This window comes from Phalacrocorax aristotelis, chromosome 2 (assembly GCF_949628215.1).
Source record: "Phalacrocorax aristotelis chromosome 2, bGulAri2.1, whole genome shotgun sequence".
Taxonomy (NCBI): Eukaryota; Metazoa; Chordata; class Aves; order Suliformes; family Phalacrocoracidae; genus Phalacrocorax; species Phalacrocorax aristotelis.
The window spans coordinates 34,107,935-34,131,552 of record NC_134277.1 but is presented as its reverse complement, the minus strand read 5'-3'; the positions used below and the strand labels follow the sequence as shown (position 1 = coordinate 34,131,552).

The following is a 23,618-nucleotide window of genomic DNA, read 5'->3' as shown; positions in this document are numbered from 1 at the left end:
TAAAGATCTTGGCTTAGTAATTCTGTTCAACTTTTGTGACCTCAATGTTTTTCCTCAAAAGGCATGCTGGGAAATTCCCAGAGGTGTGCACTGTGTGTGGGAAAGTGTACACCCAAAAAGGGTCAAAAGAAAAAAATTACGTGGTTCAGAACATATGCACTGTCTTCATGTATATTCTACAAAGCTAAAGTTGATGCAGTTGACACCACTAGAAAAATAAAGTTCTGCTCACGAGGTCATATAAACATCACAATTTTTGGATAACTTCTTTGATGTAGCATATTTGTTAATGAAATTACAAGTTTTGAAATAACATCTTATCACTCGATCAATTGATTTTCCTTACTGTTTTTCACAGGGCTTGGTGAAGGTTTAAGAAGGTTCCTTGCTTGAATATTTGGGTGAATGAAAAATTACTTTTAGCCTGTTTATGCTGGCTTCTGAAGTTTCAACAATACTAGGTTCAACTTTACAATTTTTACTTGTGTGCTAATGTGCTTTGCAACTTTGGACATAAATACACAACTATTTTAAAGCTGATTACACAAAATTTCTTGCAATTCCTCATAAATTTTTTAGTGCACAGAGCAGTCATATTCAAACACGATTTTACTGCAAAGCTGTTCCTCCAATGTAGGACACATGGAAGATGTTTCCTGTACTTGGAAGGAACTATAACTTTCAGCTGAAAATAAAGGATTTGTTTGCAATAGTCATATCTGAGACTACAGATATTGGCTTTTTCAATAGAAATAAAATAGATACAAATAATAACAATGGATTTGATTTGTTACTAGTCAATACCTTTTTCTCCCCAAAATAAAGACCTTCCTGTTCATTTTTTCCATTGTTTTTGTAGAAATTACACATTTTTAACTGAAAAAATATTTTGCCTTTAATTTAAAAAAGAAATTAATATGAAAAAATTCAAAATAGAACATTTGTGAAAATATATCCATTTTTAATGGACATTTATATATATCTCAATTTTTAAATTGATCATTTCTTTTGGCAGCATAGAAATACTATGCAAAAAAAATGTAAGTTATTGTTTGCAAACCTTGAACATTGCTTAATAATAAGAAAAATATGCAGAAGAACATATACAATATGCCTAAACTGCAATCAAAAATGAAAACATAGATTATGTGGTAATATATGTGAGTAATCATCTTTCAATACAACACAGTCACTGAATTCATACCCAATGTTAAGTAATCACATTAGGAAAATAATTTTGAAGCTAGCACATGTAACACCCAGACATTTTATTGGACGATACATTCCACCATTAAATGGAATGGCTTTGATTTGTTTTGCTTTTCGAGATTGCTAATCCATTTTAAGTAAGTGAAAAACAGATTTAGAAACCAGGTCTCACAAGCAAACTGCACCTAAATGGATTCAATGCCAGATACTGAAAAGTGTTTGGTCACCATATAGCTAGAGTATCAGTCTTTTTTACAGAGAGCTATCTAAAGAAAACGCATAAGACTATGAATCAAAGGAAACAAATATTTAATTCATGCTAACATTTACTATCATAAACAGAAACCAGGAAGTAAAAGAATTTTTATTAACTAGCAATATTTTGTTGTTCTGGATACATACTTATGTTTAGTCTCTTCTTCCAAAAAAGAAGGTCTCCCAAGATCTGTCCCTTGCTCCACTTTAGTTTATATGAAACATAACCAAAAATGGGGAGAAAAGAAGGAATCTGAAGTAAATAAATTACTACTAAATGCACTGCAAATGGATTTATTTTACATCAGAACTACTCCTTTTTCTTTCCAAGTTAATTCTATAAAAATTCAGGAAATATTTAAGTAACAGCTTTCTCATGTGAGTATGTTTTTGAATAGTTTTTAGCATGTGGTTTTGCATCATATTAATACTTAAAATGCAAGGCTTGTCCCTATAAACATTACTTATTTTAGTAAATATTAATCAGGTTGGTGGAGTGGTCTCGATCAACAGGACTGCTCGAAGTGAGTAAAAGCTTCTGGGATTAAGACCTACAGTCTTGCATTTCCAGCACTTTTATGGCAATTAGTTGGTATAAGCAAGATCCACCACCAGCACCACCCACCAAAACAACAAACAAAGGTAATTAAAAAGCTGATTTTTAAAAAAATATGCCAGTGTTGGCAACTTGCACCATTTTATTGCATATATGAAGTATTGCAGATACTGCAGTATTGTCGATATTACAGTATCAAGTGTTGGCATTAAAGCTATTATGATCAGGAGATTGCAATGGAATCTCACTCTTCAACTGTTAAAGAAATGGCTGCACGAGAACCTTAAAATATGAAGGAAGTGTGCCCTGGGAGCTCCACAACAAAAGGAAGTCTGGGTAGTATTTTAAAAACTCTTACAATATTTCTGAGGTCTGAAGCAGTGGTTTTTAACTTCTACAATTGGCAGTACTGGTATTCTATTTGAACAATTAATTAAGGTGCAAGAATCCTGTGTGGTGCTACATGATATGTGACTTTTTGAAACTGCTGCCATGAATTGATGTTTTGAGTTTAATCACATGAATAAGCATTCATTTCCATTTGCCCACAAATAATTAACATATGTGCTGTAAGTCCCGTTTTAATAATTTGTTTTCTTTGAGCCAATAGTACCTTGAACTTATTTTTTTAAATTTTATTTTATATGTTTGCTTGGGTAAAAAAAACCAACAGCAACTAAGAAAATTGCCTGGGATCAAAGCTAAAAATACCAGGAAAATCTCTTCAGACCAGTGAAGAATTGCTGGTGCTGATACCAGTCAGACCTGAAGTGTACTTGATACTGGGACAGTGTGAAAAAGATGAGTTTGCAGACCAAAAAAACAGATGGCCCCTTATCACCCCATGGGGCTAAACACACAAGAGCAAACTTCAGAGACGCCTTACCTTTACCGTGTCTGTCCCTATCAGGAGAGACTGTTATATTAAGGGTTATTGCCTCTCTAGCCCTCCCTGTGATCAGCTTTTGAAGTCCATGGCCAAGAGGCCAGTGTGAGAATATCACCCCAGATAAGAGGTGTTTGCCCTGTGAAATAATCAGGACAGGAATCCGTGGACCCCGTGATAGTTCAGCAGGGAACCACAAACTCCAGCTAATATCTTCTAATCCCCTGTTGGTTTGAGAACTACCCACCATAAAAAGCATAACTGGCTGTTTATTTGCGCAGGCAAGAGATAACATCTTAAAGTTACAGTCTGCCTTAAGTAGTAGGGATGTGAAGCCCAAAGAAATGAACCATCCGAGATCATAATCAAAATTGTGTGTGCTCCCTTCTTCTCTGCCTAATAAGATGTAAACATTTTGGCTGGTGTCTCTTTTGAAAGATATTAATCAAATATATTGGTTAGAAATCACAAAGGATAGTCCGGTCTGCAAATTACATGTCTTCTTTTATAGCATTCTGAAGCTGTGAACAATATGTTAAAAATTTTCCCATGGCGCAACCAAGTAAATACTTGTGGCACATTTCTATTTATTACAGAGAATAGTTAAATTCTAAGGCATAAATCATGCTCTTCTACTAAAGGCTTTACAAATTCCCAAAGACAAGCCTAATTCCCAATGCAACGATGCTATAAAAGATCAGACACTTTGTTATGGAGAAATCCACATTTGGAGATGTCTTTCAATAATTTTCTCTCAGGACCCAATCCTGTGAAAGACACATGCAAGTTGCTGAACACTGCGTCAAACTCCATTAGTTTCAAAATGGCCCTAAAAACTTGTATTTGATTTGCTGTATTTAAATTGTAATCTGACAAGTTTATACTGCCTAAGGAAGAAAAAAATGCTTTTTCCTTTTCTTTCTTCTACTAAATGACAGTCTTTTGGTTTCACTAAGGAAAAAGATTTCGTCAGTTTAAATTTCAAAACTGAGAGAAAATGTCACCAATTTTACCTTTTTTGCAGCTCTCACATCAGTTATTGTCATTAGCCACTGTCACTACTGTAGCATGAAAGAAAAAATAACAAGAGGTAGGTGAAGAGATAAAGGAAGATGACCGAAAAGGGAAAATAATTCTTAATGGTTCTGTAGATCCTCTTTTTTTCATTGTAATCTATCCTCTGCCCTGTCCCCAGCAACTGCCCTAAATCAAGGAACTGGCACCTGATGCATTCTGCAGATGGATCGGCACTGTATATCTGGAACATAGTATACAGGTGGTTTTTCACTTGCATGAGTTAGTTAACTAGCCAGCAGACACATCTTCTGTTTGTGGGGCAGGAGTGGGAGTGGAAAATGGAAATCTCTCCTGTCTGATTTACAGAAAGAAAGGCTAAGTGAAAGAGCAGGTCAAATCAGTGCTTATTTATTAATATTTCTAATTGTTCTCTCTTCCTGCTTAGGTAGACCCTTTCTGGAAGACATACTAGTTAACCAGATAGTCAGTGAAAACACTGGGCAATAACAAAATCAGTGCTAAAATTTCTGAATCCTTCAGGTATGTTTTAAATACCTATGCAGTCAGACATTAGTGCCCCAAAGTCTGAAGATGAGGATTTCCCAGGCCTCAGTAAATGAGGTGAATTGTTCACCGATTTGTTTCTCTTGGTTCAAATCCATAGTCCAAGCCATTGACACATGCTTACTTGACCACATGTGAAGGCAGATTCCTCAACCCAACATTAGAATTGTCCATTCATATTTTTTTCTGTTTTTCTCCAAGCATTAATGTCTTCTTTAAATGGGGGGCATGGAAACGACACGCGACTTGTCCCCTTATATCTTCACCTTTGCCTTTTCCTATGCTATGTTCTAGAGAGGACACTAATTTTATACAGTGAATTCCATTCTCTGCTCAGTTTCCACAGGAGCCAATAAACTAGTCTTCCCTACAGAACAGGATTTCTGGAATTTTCTACTTTTCATATTCATGAATGTAAGTCATCCTGGAGTCACTGGCAAATAATTCACTGATATTTGCAGTGCAACAGCAAATTTAAGGAGTACAAATGCAGGAGCAAATACAACATAATCTGGCCTGGGAACCTGGGAAATTCAATTGTCATGCGCAAGCCATAGGAGATGCTGCACCAACCACTGCTGTGGGCTAGGAGGAAAAAGAAATCAAAATGCTTTCTTTCTCCCAATAAATCCTATGAAAACACTCATGTCTGAGGGTAGGTCACCAATGAACTTGTCATCTATTTTGATGCCTTTTGTATTGTACCAAACAACCATTCAATTAGTTTTCAAGAAGTCACCATAGAGAAAACCCAGACTTTGCTTTCCAAAGTCAACAACTGGAAACAAAGTCTCGATGCTGTGTTTTCTTGCTGCCAGTGACTGGGTACCCTGTAGTTTCCAGGACATAAAAGGAACAAAAGGAAAAATTTTGATATGAATCAGGAAAATCCCCCATGAAAAACTGTATGAATGATCATTGCTCCACCTCACCTCCAATTCTTTCAGCTCTAAGTCAAAAGCTCAAGACCTATCCTGCGGATAACCATCTTATCACCTCCAGCACCACAAAGATAACTAAATTATGTTAACCAAAATGAAATCTCTAATCTCAGAAGAATTCAGACAAGAAGGCAGCTGTGGCAACTGAGTTAATTTAACAGCTTTCTGCTACCAAAAGGTATTCTACTCCATCTCTCCCTTTCTTTACTGCCCATGCCCCGCTTCCACTAGCTGTCGCACACATTGGTCCTTCTGTGATCTGACTCAGCTTTGTAGCCCAACAGAAATCTCTCCACTTTTTTGGTTGATTAAGTTTTCTGATGGGTTGATGAGTTAATGGTGCATGTGTTTCCACAGACATCTGATAAGAACCAGAGCCAGTGCAAGGTAAATAACAGAAAATTCAGAAGGGGAAGGGGCATGCAGCCACCATTTTCTATGGCAATGTGGTGTTGGAGCAGCTCACACAGTCCACTTGAACTGCACTGTGAAGCTGTTTCTGCCAGACTTCACAAGATCATAACTTCTTGTGCTGATAGTTGAATCAAAAAGTCTCTTGCTTGTGAAGAGAATAAATGAGACATGGCGTCATAAAAGCCTGCAATGCTGTTTTTAGAGACTTGAATTGTGTTTAGACAGCTACCAAGTCAAAACTACTATTCTGTTTAGTCATCTGGCAATTTGCATGGACTCTTTTAGCCTCCCTTTGTCTAACATTTACCTATTACGTTCATCCTAGTCAGGACTCTTTTTCAGAGTCACGTGTCAGGGAAGTCTTTCAGACAATCACAAGAAAGTGTAGTCCCTCCCCAAAGACATTATAGTCACTCTACCCTAAACAACTCCCAGTCAGTTCAAGGTGCTGTCTAGTAGATAGTTACAATATTATCTGGGGACTCTTTCAGAAATTGAGTGCTTCCAGGACAAAAAATCAACAAAGCACAAAACAACAGGACAGACACCCAAGCTCAACCTGGTTGCTCTTACTTGCATTCTGAGAAGAACCCGTTCAGCCATCAGAAGAGATTCCTTGATGGAAGACCTGTAGGCTATGTGTAAGTCAGCGGTTGTTTTTACACGTTAATTTCTACCAGTTAGGCTCACATATCCTTTGGTAATAAACTGTTTAGAGCATTAATTGTTTCCTCTGCTGTGATTAATCAGACAGATTGTGCACTGTTACAGTTAAGTTCTCTAAGCCCTACCTGCCGAGGGCTAGTGAGGAAGGAAACTGTTTGTAGCTTTAGCACTTTTCATTGGTCCTGCTTGAATGGAGTGTGTCACAGCATAATGCAGCTTTTAATAAGTTAAGGGAGTTATTACAATTTTCTCAAATAAAAACTTTAAAAGTTGCAAATCAGCTTAGTTAGAGTCAGTTATATTCTAGACACTGGATCAACCTTGCAACACAAATTTGGCAGAACAGTAGAAAGGTATCCAAACTCTCAAAATATAATTTACTCTTTAACTGGTGGTAGCAGCAGTGGCAGAGGTATCTTTTCCTACTGTTAATTGCTGATCTTAATATGAACTCTGATGTCAAATAGCATCTTTGGAATAAGAGATTAAAACAACAGGAAAACTCCAGTAAATCATCATAGTCCTTGACAAATGCAGTGCTTCAGGAAGACAAGTACCCTGAAAAGACCCCTTCATTCTCACTGGACACTTCTTTATTTACTTTATTCTTTTTATGGAATGGTCACCATTTAATGAGCAATTATGTACAATATTTACTTGAACTGTAAAGTGATCTCAGTGACTTTAATGCAAATATTATTCTAAGGGCTTCTCTATAAAACAAAGAGAAGGTACTTCACCTCAGGGTAATGTTACAGGGAGAACTTCAGTCAGCAGAGCTAAATTTAAAAACAGTGCTCTTACAGGATCTAACAACTTGCAGCTCTTTTTCAGACCTGTTCACTGTACAGAATTCAAACCGTGTGATAATATACACTTTAGCAGAGGTTGTTAAAATTAACTATAAAATAAAGCACAGAATGTATCAGCTCTGTCTGCAGTAGTTCCACCTAAGCATCATCAGGATAGGATGGAAGAGTAGATTCATACTCTTTAGGCATCTCCTTACTATTCTAAATATAAAACTCCTTTATCCCTTCTATTTCTTCCCCCATTATTTTTCTTATACTTTATTGGCAATACAGTTTTTACTGCTCCAGTGCAACAAGTGGACTTGATACAACTACGTTTTTAAAATATGTAATATATTGTGCTGATATTTTGTCTGTTACTTTACTGAAAAAATAATAAATTTCTAGAAATAAAAAGGAAATATTAGGCTAGTCAGGAAATAAAGCATCTTTTTCTGTTATGTGATTATATTTTACAGTAAAATTAAAGCACCTTTATAGTCCCTGATCCCAAAGGGATCCCAATGACAACAATAATTACTCTGCATGAGAGACTTGTGCATGAGAGAGCTCCCACTGCTTCATCCATCTTCACCACACAGCTTGGGGAACCAGTTTAACCAAGTAACATGGACAAAACTATGCTAATACTAAAGACAGACTTGACAAAACAAAAAATATTCCACTATTTTGGCTAATGAAGTTAAGCTTGAGTCATAAGAGAGGGGCCATAGAGAGTAAAATCTGAGATAAGTTGTTTGAATACCCCTGACAACCTGATCCAGACCTTACCAGAAGTTAGATAAACTTCTGAGTAGGAGCTGGCACCTATAACTGATGCAGGATCTTGGGCCAAGAAAGGCTTAACGTGCCATGTGCCTTGCTTTCTTTTCTTTGCTTTATGATGTTAAACTTGGTGCAGTTATCGTAGCATAAAGACACAGGCAAGGCAGAATTTGTGAGTGGAGATAATGTCTTTATCAGAAAAAAAAGGTTATATTTGGAAAAAGAAACTCCTTTTCAGATACAACTGTTTTTGGGAAGACCTTCAGGACAAAGTGGTTGTGCATTCAAAAGTATATATACTATTTCTAATTATCCTAGGTGGTCTTATAAATGGTGTTGTTGATAAAACTTACTTTTTTTTAACTAAGATACTAGGAATATAGTTGATACAAATGCCTGACAGCTTCCCAGCAGCAGAAAGTTCTGCCATATGCCACCAGTAATCTCAAGTCTCTGAAGCCCAGATTTTTTCTTAACAGAATATAAAATCCATAGCAAAGTTTATGCACATGGGTTGAATATATGTTTCAAGATGTGTATGTGCACCTAGCTATATACAAGCACCTTTTGAAATGGTAGCACTTGATTGAGAGGATAAAAAGAGCCAACACAAAGAAAAGTGCACCTGTGAAATCCTCAAAGTTGGGGTTGGAACCAATGTTTAATTAATGCTCATTCTCAATTCTACGTTGCACCAAATAAAATCTGCTTAAATACTCATTAGTTTAGTGAAAACTTTTGTCCTCAAAAAATCTACAGACAAGGACAAATTGCAAAGGCAGTTGGAGAAAAAGATTTACTCAGGGAAAGTGGTTTCATAAGTGCAATAAGAAAGGAAAGAGTCAAACTTTCCTTCCAATGCTTTTTAAACACTATCTCTTTTCTCAGTGGAAACAGACCACTAGTGATTTTGTTACTTAATGGGGCTGCAGATAAATGAGGCAAGTGAGATATCTCCTAGCTCTGCTCTCATCACTGATCTCAGTTGGCCTTCTATCCTACACCCTTCTACAACAGCTGAGAGTCACCTCACTGTGAGAAATCCTGACATGTACATCAGAACCATGCATTTAAAATCAGCTGCAAAAAACCCCGTAAGACTATTTTGTTGCTGACGCATTTGTTCACTAGTCAGAAATGGCAACTCCTCAGTAAATCAGATTGTGTATTGATATAGGAAAAAAATTAAAGTCCTGGGTTAAAGCAAGTTCTAATTTACACATCTCAAACTGTGTAGATTTAGTAGACTTATTTTTTCTGTATGTAATTGCCTGCTATATAGTTACTCCAAGGTTGTAGTTAGTCCAATCTGTTATCTTCATCCTATGGTTTTTACTTTATGACTTGGGAATGTTGATTGGTTAATACATTTTAATTTTTTCTATTTGACTGTAATCTGAAGGAAAGACAAGTATAATTCCTTACCAAGCACCTAGTGTCTCCCTAACTCTCTTTAACAGCAAGGTTAGTAGCTAAGGACCCATGTTCTCATCTTTGATGTCAATCTCTTCCTAATTCATGGGTGTAAAATTTGTATTGGGTCATAGAAATCAGAAAATTCAATGTATTAAGTGTACACAAAGTGCAAAAGATTTATTAAGAAAGAATATTTACAAGTTAAAATTTACTTTACATTTACTTCTTTTGGGCATAATTTCTAATTAGTACAAGCCAATTATATTTAAAATTTGCATGATTATTTTTAGTTTTTATTATGAATGTTTCGCTTTGAACTGTATTTTTTTTAATAGACTGTCATTTTTCTACATACCACATATAGTATGCTATGTTCTAAAATGGTATGGTGGAATGTGGAGAATTTTGTTTTAGGGAAATAATAAATTCCTTTGGCTCAATACAAAAGGCTTTATTCATCCCTCAGGTACGTGATCATTATCTGGGTCTATCTTGGCTTTTCCCTTAATTTAAACAAGAGCCACCTACTGTAAATCACCTTTTTCTGCTTACAGACACACGTGCAACTTGTAGACGTGCAGCCTCCTATATTAAAAAAATGTACTAAGATTTCTCCTTCTAAAAAAAGTTATGAACAGTTAATTAATTAATTAATTAAAATTAACACTGATTCCAATATTAAACAGTTTTTCTTTGCTGACAGGGTGAATTTCAGTCTAACCTGAGAGGAAAATATGAATCTTATTGCAATTTCTAGTTAAGTTGTTGAAGCTGCTATGCCAGAACACCATGTATGCCAAAGCATGTTATTGGAGCACCATGCGTGCTTAAGGGGCAGGTAGCATGAATTCTCAGCTGCTTAATACAGATAATTATACAATGCTTCCTAACAAATATCTATTTTGTACCAGTTGGAAGCTCATCTCCCTACCACATAAGATCATGGAATGGTGCCTCTGACGAGGAACCATACTTATGGAAAAATACAGTGAGTAAACCTCTTAAAAAAGGGGTTTTTTTTTGTGCACAATGTTTTATGAAAACCATAATACACAGATAAGGGATATTCAAACATGCATACAGGCTGCTACGCTTCTTTCCTCCCTAGTGCAACCACTGCATTAACCTGAAAAGCTATGTTAAAACTCAATACGCCTTATTTGCCGCCACAGGGATGTTCCCTTTCCACAGGTGCATTAGCACCTGTGTGAGTGTCTTTGGGTAGACCCTTGCACAGATATCTGCATTCTCACTATCCACAGCATACCACCATGCACAGCTACTCTAGCTCTCCATCTACACTTTCATCCCTGGTATTCAGGTGAGCCTGTGGATCATGCAGTTAAAATGAAAATAAAAAATATGTGTCTCTTCCCTGCTCCTCCTGAGGTAAACACCAACTTTGTTCTATTGACCTGTAAGAAAAGGCAGAGGTCAGAAGGACAAAATCCTCTGAGCTGGAGTCTGTACAGTGTGTTAAATGCCATTAGGTCTCATTGACTTCTTCAGACTTTTCCCAAGGCATTTGTCATTAGCAGCTGAGATCCATATTTAATAACTATTTAAGAGTTATTACAGTATTTCTTGAGATACAGTGGACAAAAGTATATATACTGAAGAAAAGTATTCACAGCATTGCATTAGGAAGCCTTTTTTGCGTTGTCTCATGGAAAGTACTTTATATATAGCATTGTTACAGTGCACATTACTGTACAGAGCATTACTACATTAACCGAGTCTTGCTTAGTATCTCAGGCTCAGAATCAGTCTGGCCACAATATCCTGTAAGAACAGTGACTTTGGAGTGCTACATATGAGACACCTCAGACAGACCTGTCTTTCAGAAAGTATTAAATCTCTGCCATGAGCACACATTTTGGAGGACTGAAATGGACATCTAAACATTGAGACCCAACAGAGTAGTCTTTTACAAAACCTTGGCCTTCATGAACACTGATGTAATTTAGGATTAATGCCATCGAGCTGAAAAGATTACAATAACAAAAGAGCAATATGAGATTGGATTTAGGCCTCTAAAGTCTAGAATCTCCAATATATATTTAAAGAGAAATAACTTACTCTAGGATTTGGAAAATGGGGCCTATTGAAAAGCATGAAACCTCTAAAATGTTATTTGAATGCCAGAAAAGTAATACTTTAAAAAACAAAGACAAAAATGGCAAGAGGAACAGAAAGGAGTGAGCCAGAAATGCTAGCATGTTCATTTCCACCCTGTCTGTGAGCTGGGCGAGACCTGTAGCTCCACGGGCACCTCTGGGCATTAACTGACGGACAGTCCCTGCCCTCAGTGACACACGTGTCATCTCACAAAAGAGAAATATGGATGTAATCTGGTCCTAAAATAAGGTTCCTAAAGAGAAAAAATACCAACTCAGAAACATGTGCCTTGTGATGATACCTACATTTAGCTGTGACTTTGTACCCGCCCAGCGGAGGGTCGTGGCCTTCCACAGCATCGAATCCTGCTGACACCAGGACAATCTCTGGATCAAACTCATTGGCAGCTGGCATAATGACAGTCCTGTAGGGTGAAAAAATCCAACATCTTAAAGATTAAAAGAACTTTTATCTTCATGATATAAACTGCCACAAACTCAAAAATCTACAACACAAGATATTTCCTTTTAATTAAGCCAATCTTCATGGTAGTTGCCCAAAACCAAACCAAGTCCAAGGCTTCATTTAATTTCTTTCTATAGTCACTTTTTTTACTTTTATACGATTGAGAAAAAAAAATAATGCAGGTACATGTCAAAGCCTCTAATATTGCGCACACATCTGTGCCTGTTTTATCCTGCTGCCTATGAAAAGCTGCCTCTTCCAGGGAAGTGACTAATGGTTTACAGAGAGCACTCAAAGACTGAGTGGAAACCCGGACTGCTCCAGTTAGTGCGAACTTGGTGTAAATTTGAACTATAAATTTCTTTTGGGAAAATGTTTGCTTTCCAAACTTTTTTTTTTCTCTTCTTAACATTTTTAAATGTTTGTCGAGGTGGGGGGTGACTCTAGCAAAGGAAAAACATGACATTCCCTTAATCAAATCCAGACTATGTTGTCAAGCCTTTCCAAGGTCAAGCATAACAGGAATGTGACAACCACAAACTAGTGACAGCAACCCCTGCTGGTGTCAGGAAGATAATTCAGCCCTTCACAGTCACAGAGATTCCACTTTTTTAACCCCTTCCTTGACAAACTTCCATGGGGATAGTTTGTTGTTTTGTTTTTGCTCTTCTCCAAACTCAAAGCATTGAAGAAGTGTTGAAGGAGAAGACAAAACCCTGCATTCTGCACTCACAGATGCCTTCTTTCAGGCTGACTTTCCAAAGGGAAGGTATCAGGATGGCTTTTATACTAGTGCGACAGATGCTGAGCCTGTAATGACTGTGCTAATTCAGGGGGATATCACTAACATTAAAAGGCAAATACACAAATGAATGTTCTATTCCAAACATATTACCTCAAGGTAATCCCAGTTGGTCTACACTGGTCAAAATCTTAAGATCGATTTTGCACATGTAATACTATTTGTCTTAGTTCAATATTTATTTTTTTATTATTTAATCTACTTAGGCCAAAGAGATCATGTTTTTGTTGAAGGATTAAGGTTTTCTGTGGGACAAGACCCCCCCCCCAATAATATTTTAAAAACTCCTTAGGTTTTTCTTTAGTGTAGTTTTTGATCTGTGTTTTATAAACTTTATTTTGTTCTGCTTTCCTTAAAGGTATTTTTAACATTAGGAAAGTGTTCCTTTTACTTGTTAGCGAGGGAAAAGGAGAATTCAGACTAAGTAAAAATTCTTTGTCAGGACATACAGCATTTCAATGAATATCATTTTACATTAGAAAAACAGAATAAAAGCAACTTCATTTTTCTGGTGATTTCGCTGAAATTGCACCACAAATGTCTGCAGGCAGAGTGATAAAATTTGTGAAATATTCTGGTTTTTACATGTCATTAGTAGGCCTCTGCTGAAGTATGGATTCCAGTATTGAGCATTGCTCTTCAAGGACATCAACCAACTTGAGAGAAAAAAAGGAAATAAAAAAATTCTAAAAAATGTGACCTATGTGGACAAAATTATAAGAATTGTAATTATTTGATTCACATAACATGAGAGTAAACATGATAAAAGTCCACAAATATGTAAGCGGTTATTACAAGAGGAAAAAAATAACCTGTTCTGCATTTCCACTGTGGATAGGACATGAAGTAGTTGCAGCAGGAAAGCTGTAGTTCAGACATTGGAAGAAGCTTTTTAATAGTAAGGACAGATAATGATTTAAATAAAATTTTTAAAACCATTGAAGAGTCTCCATCTTTTTGAGTTTTTTATAATAGGTAAAACAAATATCCATCAAGCTTGCTACAGGTTCAAGCTGACATGGCCTTGAGGCAGGAGGACAGATTACTTCTCTCTAGGTCTTTTTCCTGTAGTTCCATGACGTATAACTATATAACACACAAAGTACACATATGAATAATTACTTTATACACTACAGTGACTGAACATTTTTGCAGGCTAATCTCCAAAAAGTTAGGGAACAATAACAGGAATAAAGATCTCCTACGCAACCACATCTTATCTTTCTTATGTACATACCTTCTGATACTCTAATTATATGTTCATTGTCTGAAGCAACACATACTTCCCAAATTTCCCCACATCTGCAACACATGTGGCACGGATCCTGATTAGTGATGAGGACTGTGGTTGATATGCAATTTTGGTCTGTCCCCAAATCACCATATATCTTCTACACTGAAAGAAGGAGGGATCCTATGGAGAACCCTCCCTATCTGCAGCCACTTGGGCTTTTGCCCTCCCCCTCTCCATTCAGATTTCCTCAAATTCAAGTCAGGCTCTTGTTTTTATTTCTTCATGTCAAATAAAATGGCAGCACCACGGAGTACAGCATAGACAATGCTCAGGAGTCAGAGGGTGGAGTGTGTTCAGTGCAGATAGAAGCTCTGGAAACTCAAGTTGCTGAACACTAACAAACCTAACCAGGCTAACACAGAGTGAGATTTTTGAAAGTCTTGTAATTTGGAACATTGAGAAAATCTTCCACACTTCTACCACATTTCAAGACCTTGCTCAAAAGCATAAAGATGTCAGCACATTTTTTTATAACTTGGGCAAAAGAATGCATTTGACCCTTAATCTCATTCTTAGAAACAGCAAAAATTGTTTAGCCACAGGTCAAAATTTTTGTCAAATAAATACGTCTGACATGAAAACTGCCAGCCACACTGAATAACATTAGTAAAATTATTAAATACTGAAAGCAAGGTCTTTCAACAGAAAGCACCAGGAATAGCTATTAACACCATCTTTAATAGTACTGAACATGAAATAGTAGCATATTCATAAATCTCTACAGAAATGATATATAGGAATCTCAGCTAAAGGAAGGAGAAGGCTATAACGATAATAACGAGGTAGCATTCAGAATTCACTGTTCTGTTACTGCTTTCAGTATTACCTGAATTCACATGACTAAAATAAGACCTAAGAGGGTTTTCCAGAAAGAAAAATTTTTTTCTTTTAGAAATGTACACAGTGTCTGTTAAATTTCACCTGAATAGCACCCTACTTTTGCTATTATACTGTCACACAAATTATGACAGAACTTTGCTGCTGCTACTCAGCATACTATGTACCAGAAGAGTTAACCTATGTGCCCACAAGATCTTTGTCGTTGTTCATTTCTCCTTCGTCCTCCATAATATTGAGGGACCTGGAATGCAAGAGCTCATCCATCTTATACTGTTCTTGATTTAATACTGAAAAGAAACTTTAAGGACTTTTCTTTAAAAAAGACATTATGGAAAATGTAATCTCTTTACTAGGATAGCAAGCCTGACTTTTCTCTAAAACACCTTGGGTGTCCGTGGTCCTTGTTACAGCAGCCAAGACTACTATTTGGTCATTAAAAAAGATGACAGCTGCAAGTCTCTCAATTGCAGAGAGGCCCATATAGACATCTAGTTCCTAAATCTCTAATCCACTCTTCCTCTACATTAACCCATAGACATTTAAGGTTGCTCCTCTTTTGAATAACTACTGTGATGGAAAGCATCATAGCATTTTGTTTTGGACTTTGTGTAGGTAAGACCTCTCTAACCTTTGTCTGGCCTTGGCAGGAAATCCTTTGCGGCACAAAACACATATGTAAATTCTTTCACAAAAGCGACAGATACTTTCCTATCTTATGAAGTGCTATAAAGAATCATATATCTACATTTTTAAATATGGACTAAATTTCACCAGGACAAAAATAAAACCTGTTGGTATTTGCCACCTCTCAGGCTTCAGTGCCTTTATTATCCCTGAATAACTGCCTTTAGAAAAATGTTTTGAGGTTAGCAGCTGTAAAGAAAGCCTACACAAAGCACTAGATTCCATCCCTTTTTTTTTTATTTGAGCAACATGAAGCTCACTTCTCTCTCATAAACAGGCTTTTCCTACCTGAGGAGAGTGAGGACAGTTGTACAGGCAAGGACAGCTCCTGACCCTTCACTGTCTCTTGGGAGTACAGAATCATCAGACCCTGTATCTTGCTCCTTTCCCACCTCATCTACACTCTGGAGGGCACAGCAAGGTGTAAGAAAGAGAAATCATTCATTGACTGCCTCCTCAGGAGCTCCATAACCAGGAGCTCCACTTCCCTTCACAGTTGACTAAGAAGAGAATCCTCTGAAACAGATCACAACAGAAAACAAATATTTTTTTAAGCATACAATTAGCATTGATCATACACTACTAGATATTCATGTTAACCTTCCCAAATTCCTCAGACCAGCCCTACGCTCAGAAGTCAGGCTGCAGCTGGCAGGATTTGTTACGGTGCGAAGGGTCAGAACTCTGCTCATCAGAAATCCTTTGCAAGGGTGCATAGGCAGCCTGCACTCAGACCTAGGTAGGAACACTGATTATCTTACCCACAGCAGGAGTAAGAAATATGATTTGGCTTCTGGTCATGGGTCACCAGACAGGTACAGACTGGGAACTGGCAGGTCATCAGCTTCCTGCTTGAAGCCAGTTGGGCTGCGGCGGTAATCAGCAAACAGAAGTTAATGCTAGGATCCTTCTCTGGTGAAATGAGTAGTTTTTGTCAGAAAAGAGGTGAATTTTATTCTTCCACTATGACTCACACTCTCCTCTACTCCTTTCTCCAAAGAAAATAAAACACATAAAAGAGATATTTATTTTCTGTGATCCTGAATCATATAGAAGCATAAATATTTGGTATACCGTATTCACCTAATGATGACAGCAGAGTTACAGGGACATCTTACCTGGCTGACTGTTTCTTTCTTTTCTCTCACATTTTCATTAATAAACATGTCAAAGTCTGAAAGCTTGAGCAGCTGGATAACAGGAGTTATTTATCTATGCTAAACCTTGCAGTTACAATGAAACTGTGTCCTCCAGCCCAAGGTAGTGCAGATCCTCCTTTAAGTCTGATGGTACTGGGAACAGAGCATGTGTCTGGGAAGCTGAAAAGATTCCTTTTTGTCCCACTAAGGAGATTTCCCCAAAGAATTAATATGTTCCATTTGGGTATGCTGCTGTCTGCAGAGAAGCCAGGGGATGGCTTCCAGTTGGGTGTAGTCCTAGAGAAAACATCAGGCATGTGATCATCCCCTCCCCACCAATCTGAACATCAGATGCAAGACATTAAAGAGATTCTACCAAGGGACTCTGTTCCTTTTATTCTTCCATTCTATTTTTGTACATTTAAAGCACATGGTTAGGATGCTCCCAAACATTTGTTCTCCCAGAAGAGATTGCGGAGAAGTAACCAACCCAGAAACGACTCTGAAAGTACCATCACACAGAGCTGGAAATCTCCAAAGAAAGTTAAGCTGATGCAAATAGCTACAATTCTTCTGCTGTGTTGGTAATTTAAAAAGGAAACGAACAGGAATACCAGCCCAGGACAGTAATTTATGTAGCCGAGGAGAAAAATCCTCACTGTTCTAAAACTGCAGATTGGAATGGCTTCGTAACATAAATTATCTGCTCTTTCGCTAAAATCCCTCAGTATTTTCATCCAGTATCTCAAAGCATTTTCAGAACATTAATAAATGGAAAGGCTCATACCTTCAGCTGGTATAAATCAGTATAGCTGTTTCTGATTGCATAGTCCTCTAAAGCAAGCATTTCTTGTGCCCACTTCACAGATGAATCAGCTAAAACTAAAAGCTGGTAAAAGACTTGAATAAATTACTTAGCTGTCCCTGGAAAAACCTCGAAAAAAATTGCAAAAGACTCTAAGTCCACCACTTCAACTAGTAGAAAATACTATAAAAGCACTGTTATTTATTCAGTTATACCAGACCTGTATTTTGCAAGAAATATATATGTAACACATTAGTGCTATTAAAGAGGGGTTTTTTCCATCAAATGGAGACCCAGTCTTTTGTTTGAAAGAATGCAGGTCTACCTAGTTTCTCAGTTTCACATCCTGCAAATAAAATATTGCTCTAAGCAATCACTATGTTGCCCTACCTTAAAATTACACAAGTTTAAGTGCATTGCTCAACGTGCCCTGATATGAATAGATCAGAAACTATTTAAAAGGTTGCCCCAACAGGTATGTGGAACTTATGGTATCTATTATTTTTATGTGTTGTTTGCACATATGTTTTAATGTAACACAATATCAAATCATGTCTATCTTCACAAAAAGCTACATAACATTTCTGTACAACTATTGGATAATTTTTTTCCTCTGTATCAATTGAGTTTATGCTACTGTCATTCACTAAAATTTTGGTTTAGCTTCATGACATTTCTTTACGCCAGTTCTACTCTCAGCCCAAGTTCACCAAGGCCAAACCTGAGACCCTTCCCCCAAAACTCCTTGCTGAGTGTCATCTGACCATGAGCTTTGTCCTGGACTTATTCTACAAGGTATGCCTAAATTCTCAGATTTTATCTGTGTTAGTTTCTAAGTTATATCTTTTATATAAGTTTTATCTCTATAGGCTTTATTTTTATATCTTTTCTTTTATCCTTATAGGTTCTTTTTCTATATCTTTTTAATAATTTTATTTCTTCTCTATTTTTAATAAACACAGTCAATATTCTTGTCCTTATTTTTATTTTATAGTTACCTTATTTGCTTTCTGAAGATACCAAATATATTTTTGTTTTATTCTTCAAGGAGCAAAAGGTACCACATGAATTCAAAATCCTCACTACTGTAAATCACGGTCATTTCACTGAGTTTTACACATGTTATTAAATCTAAGGGCATGCCAAATTGTTTAAAGGTTCAAGGTCTTCCATTGATGCAACCAAGTTAGTAATTTCAAACATTATAATTGTAGGGATATCTAAGTGCCAGTGAATGAACTAGAAGCACCAACAGCTTTGCCTTTTTTTTTTTATTTTTCTTTCTTTGGCTTTTTGAGACATTTTCAGAGCCTAGGCTATTATTTGTGGGTTCCTTTTTAAATGAATAATTATTTTGGCATCCTGCATTCAAGTTTCCTGAATTCTATTGCAGCTGGAATTGCAACATCTTAAGTACTCAAAAAGCATAAGAAATATTGACTATAATATCTACTGATCCTTCCATTATTATTATTATTATTATTTAGAAAGGTGGTTTCAATGTAATTATAAGGACTCTTCTACATTTGATCTGCAGTATGCCTCAGTTAGAGTCGCTAAACTAGTACAAAAAGAACCAAAATAAGAAAAAGCTAAAAAACAGGAAAAGTATGAGAAAAATATAACTGTGGTTTTCAGAAATCACTTAAGAATTAATAGCGTAGTCAAATAAAATTATCCAACTTCAGGAAGCACGGGCAAATACATATACACACGTACCATGCACATTCACATCCATATTCAGAACTGAGTCATTCAAAGTTCAGTAGTATTGGATAAAGGGGTTGGCTAAAAGTTATGGTAAGTAGGCTTGCTCAAAGGCTTTGGGTCTAAGTATCTCTCAGACGATTATACGTTGACAGAAGAGGTTACCTTGGAAGGATCAAAGACTTCCAGCTGCCAGTATGCAAATATAAAGCCTGCTATGGAAATATAGGCCAAGACAGCACATGCAATAGCAGGATATCTCCTTACAGAACACTTTTACCCTGAAAAGTGACTGAGTAAAAATCTACATTTTCTATTAAATGTTCCTCTCTCTTTTTAGAGTCTTATTTGTGAAAGCACTGGCATGATGAAAGAAAAATTTACTGTCTTTTTACCTTTCATTTATTTCTCAGTTCTCAAATAAAGCTGGTTGGTGCCATGCCAACTTGTGCAACATAAATAAAACTTATTTACTAAGTTCCAGCTGGTAGCTAAAAGACTGATGTTGCTTCCAAGAGCTATACAACTGAAGATGATATATGAGAAGGAGGAAACAGAGGTTTAATTTGCAAAGATGGAGCTTAAAATAAAACACAGCATGACTTAAAATAGCATCACCAACACTGAGAAAGTAAAATGCAATAAATATGGGATCCCACCATTTTAAGTCAATTATTTTTCTATCAAAGCCATTATAACATGTATGGGAAATGATACTGACACATGCCTATACACTGCCAAATTTTACCCACAAGTATTATTTAAGATAGCATTTAGCTTTCATGGCGTAACATGTTCCTATCAGAAAAATCAGTTCAGTGCCCATTTCTTGTTATTACTTTATTTTATGAAAAAAAAAAAACACCCAAATGTAGAGATTCTGCCATAAATATAATAATGACATTTGGGGGTATTTCAAGTGTTCTGTTTTAAAATTTGCATGGTGGCTTAGAAAACATTACATTTCTATCAAGCCTGAGCATACTACAGTATTTTCTATAACAAAATAATTATCAGTTTTGCCTATGTAATTTCTTTCAACAGTATTTTATCATAAAAGTCAGTGGACTTGGCCTAAAATGTTAACATCATAAATTAATAATGCTACTAAAACAGTTCACTGCTCCTAGTAAATCTTATTACATAGTAATATCTTATTACATAGTAATAAGATTGATTATAAGAAGACAAAGGTGTTATAATATCAGAAATGGTTAAATACAGAGGTAAAAGCTTGCCACAATGTATTGCATTTCTAGAGTTCACAAAATGAATGATAGCATGGTATCTTCTCGGAGGAATTTCATCTGTCTATGAAAACACACATTATTTTGAGCATGTTCCAGCTTTCAGTGTATTTTTAGAGTACCTGACACTTTTAAAATTCCTTAGCAATCTAAGAACAGTATAAGAGAAAGGAAAGCATAGTTCCTGTTTCATTTACACTCCACAGGAATGGTGGAATTGGGGAAAAGAAGGAAATGGTGGTGTTCTGAGTAAATTAAAAAGAGAAGAGGGCTCTGGAGTATGAAGTTTGTGTCTAGGTCCAAAATCTACCCTCTTCCTTTATGAAAAAAACTTTAGAAAAGCTTTTCAGTTTGGGCACATAGCATACAGTTTGACCAACAGCAGGAATGAGGAAAATACGCTACCTAAAATTTACTGCTATTGATTGTACAACAGCTCAGTTTGCAAGTTTAACAATCTGCTTATGTCACCACTGAAGTGATCACTAGAGAAGATTAAAGTAATTTTCAATTCTTGCGAAAGTGAGATGTGGGGAAAAGGGGAGGGTAAATCTTACAAAAAATGCCTGGGGAGATGAACTGGAGGGGTTGCATTTTTCATGGGAGCAATAGGTTGAGTGGATAAATGATACAGAAATCCGTTGGAAAAAATACTTTTACCACAAAATTTGCTAAATTTCTGAAAAGTGCATTTTGCCCAGAAGGTTGTTTTTTTTTTTTTTTCTCTCTCCTTTTAAATGAAAAGAAAACAAACATTTTCTAGAAATCAAATTATTCATCAAGGTCATGGCCATTTGCAAAAGCGTAATTTTTCACATACTGTGTTCATCAACATGGTTGTTAATACAAAGTATATGAAGTTGTAGCAATTCTTTCCTTAGGGGCCTCTAGAAATTCTCTTGCAAATGCTTTCTTGCTTTGTCTTGTATTTCCTCCCATACACTCTTAACTACTCTTAAAAGTATTTTCTGTGTGTCTGGTTTTCTGTCCTACCATTAAATAGAAATTTCACAAGCTTCTGCATAGCCACTATTATTTTATTGTATATTATATTGTCACTATTCCTTTGAAGTAATGCTATTCAGAAAATTGGTCATATGGCTAACCTTATTTTTCAGCTCTTATGAGATATCCTTTCAGAGAGAAGATACAGACGTGTCACTTCCTCTTGTTTTTTTCTGAGGAACAACATATACGGGTAGAAAAGGAACATATGGCCATTTTCTTACACCCAAACCAAATTACCCAACAGGAAGTGTCTCTAATTCAAGCAGGAAGATATTGATGCTACAGGGAGCAACAGTTTCCAACACTTCAGTATTATCAAATACAGGCCTATTTGTTTGTCTCATGCTAGACAGAACTTTGTCATTGGAATTGGGGCTACTTTGGACAATCCCAGTGCTCTAGCATCTATTTAAACAGACCAGCTGGGCTGCATTCTGATAGCCAAAAATACAGCATCCCTCATATAACAAGATTTTATACAGTAGAGAAACATCAAGTTTTCTCACTTTGCCTAAATTGAAGGCCACTTAATGGAACCCATACTGATATAATTTTAGTGGGGGTTTAGAGGAAATATTTACAGATAATATAAGGTAACCCAGAAAAGCACTTTTCAATCCCTGTCCTTCCCCCTCCAAAATTCTCAGAGAGGAGATACTTGTGGGAGAGGGGGAACACTCACACTAAAGCACTGATCCCTAGGTACTACCTAGTGTTAGAAACTACAACTTTTTCTGGTGCAGTTTCAGCTACTGTTTGGTTAGAAATGTGATCCGGTGTTGGCTCTGGGTAGTGTGGAGGAATCCTTTCTCTTTTATATTATCCTGTCCCCTCTTCCCTTACACCCATTTTGCTCAACAAAACTGAAGAAATATGATAGACTCCAAAGACAGAGAAAATTGGATGTCAACGCTTACAAATTAACTGAATCGAACATGACTAGAAGGACGCAACTCACAAAGAAAAGTACCAGACTTATTCAGGGAGCAACATCAGGTGGGCTAATGTTTTAAAATATGAAACACTCTCCTGCAAGAGAGTTACACCTATAACTTAAAGGGTGAAGTCAAAGAAAGGACTGGAGGTAACAAAGGCTTAGGGAAATACGAAGCCAAATATGACATGTTGAGGAAAATGGGAATTTTGTTTCTGATTTCAGTAGTATGAAGAAAATATGGTTTTATACCTGAAATGCAAAGTGTACCATTTTCATAGAGGAAAGAACTTTAAATGTTGAGGAATCAATCTCACGAATAGGAAGTTTAATAAAGTATGAACGTCGCAAAGGAATCTGTGTTAAGACAACATCGGAAACAAAACCCAAGATGGTCAGGAGATACTGTACGAGGTTCAGAGAAACTTAAATAATAATTAAAAAAAGGGCTATATATATTCCCATTCACAGACAAAATGAGGGAAACAAAAGCTTTTCTTAAGCATATCTGGAATAGAGGAAAAAAAGGAAAACTAAAGAGCTCTGAAAAATAAGAATTGAAGACAACACCACAGAATTCAGCAATAACATGACTCCTGCATAAATGTTTCACAGGTTTGGTTTTTTCTTTTTTTAATAAGGAAGGAATAGTGAACAGCAAAGCAGTTGAAATCTCAGTCTGAGAAACAAAACATGAAAATGCAGATATGCTGCGATGTGATTTAATATTTTACTTAAGCTTCCTTTGACTTCATGGAGCCAACATTTCTCATAATAGATTTTATTTGACGTCTGCAAAAGAAATGCAGAAAGTCTTGTGGTCCTAGATCAATCATAACTCTTTCAGTGGTGCACATGGAAGAAGCCTTTTATTTGTGCCAGGCATTTTACAGCAGAAAGGCAATTCCACTCACCCCAAGAGAGTCATACTGATACAATGCTAATCCATTTGCCAATACAATCACTTGCACCAACTCTTCATGTTGCCAGGACCCCTGAAGAAGGTCAGAGGAAAAATCAAGGTGAAATTTGCATTTAACTGAAGAGCATCTAAAAATGACATTTGGATGTTTT

The 23,618-nt window shown here is 36.4% G+C and overlaps 1 protein-coding gene across 1 annotated transcript in view; it reads right to left on the bottom strand.

Annotated features, from left to right (window-relative positions):
- The window catches only part of HDAC9 (histone deacetylase 9), a 486,360-nt gene that overhangs the window by 51,032 nt on the left and 411,710 nt on the right, over positions 1–23,618 (bottom strand). The window contains exon 23 of the mRNA XM_075082978.1: positions 11,925–12,043. Coding sequence (XP_074939079.1) covers positions 11,925–12,043 — 119 coding nt within the window. The remainder of the gene's footprint in view (positions 1–11,924; positions 12,044–23,618) is intronic.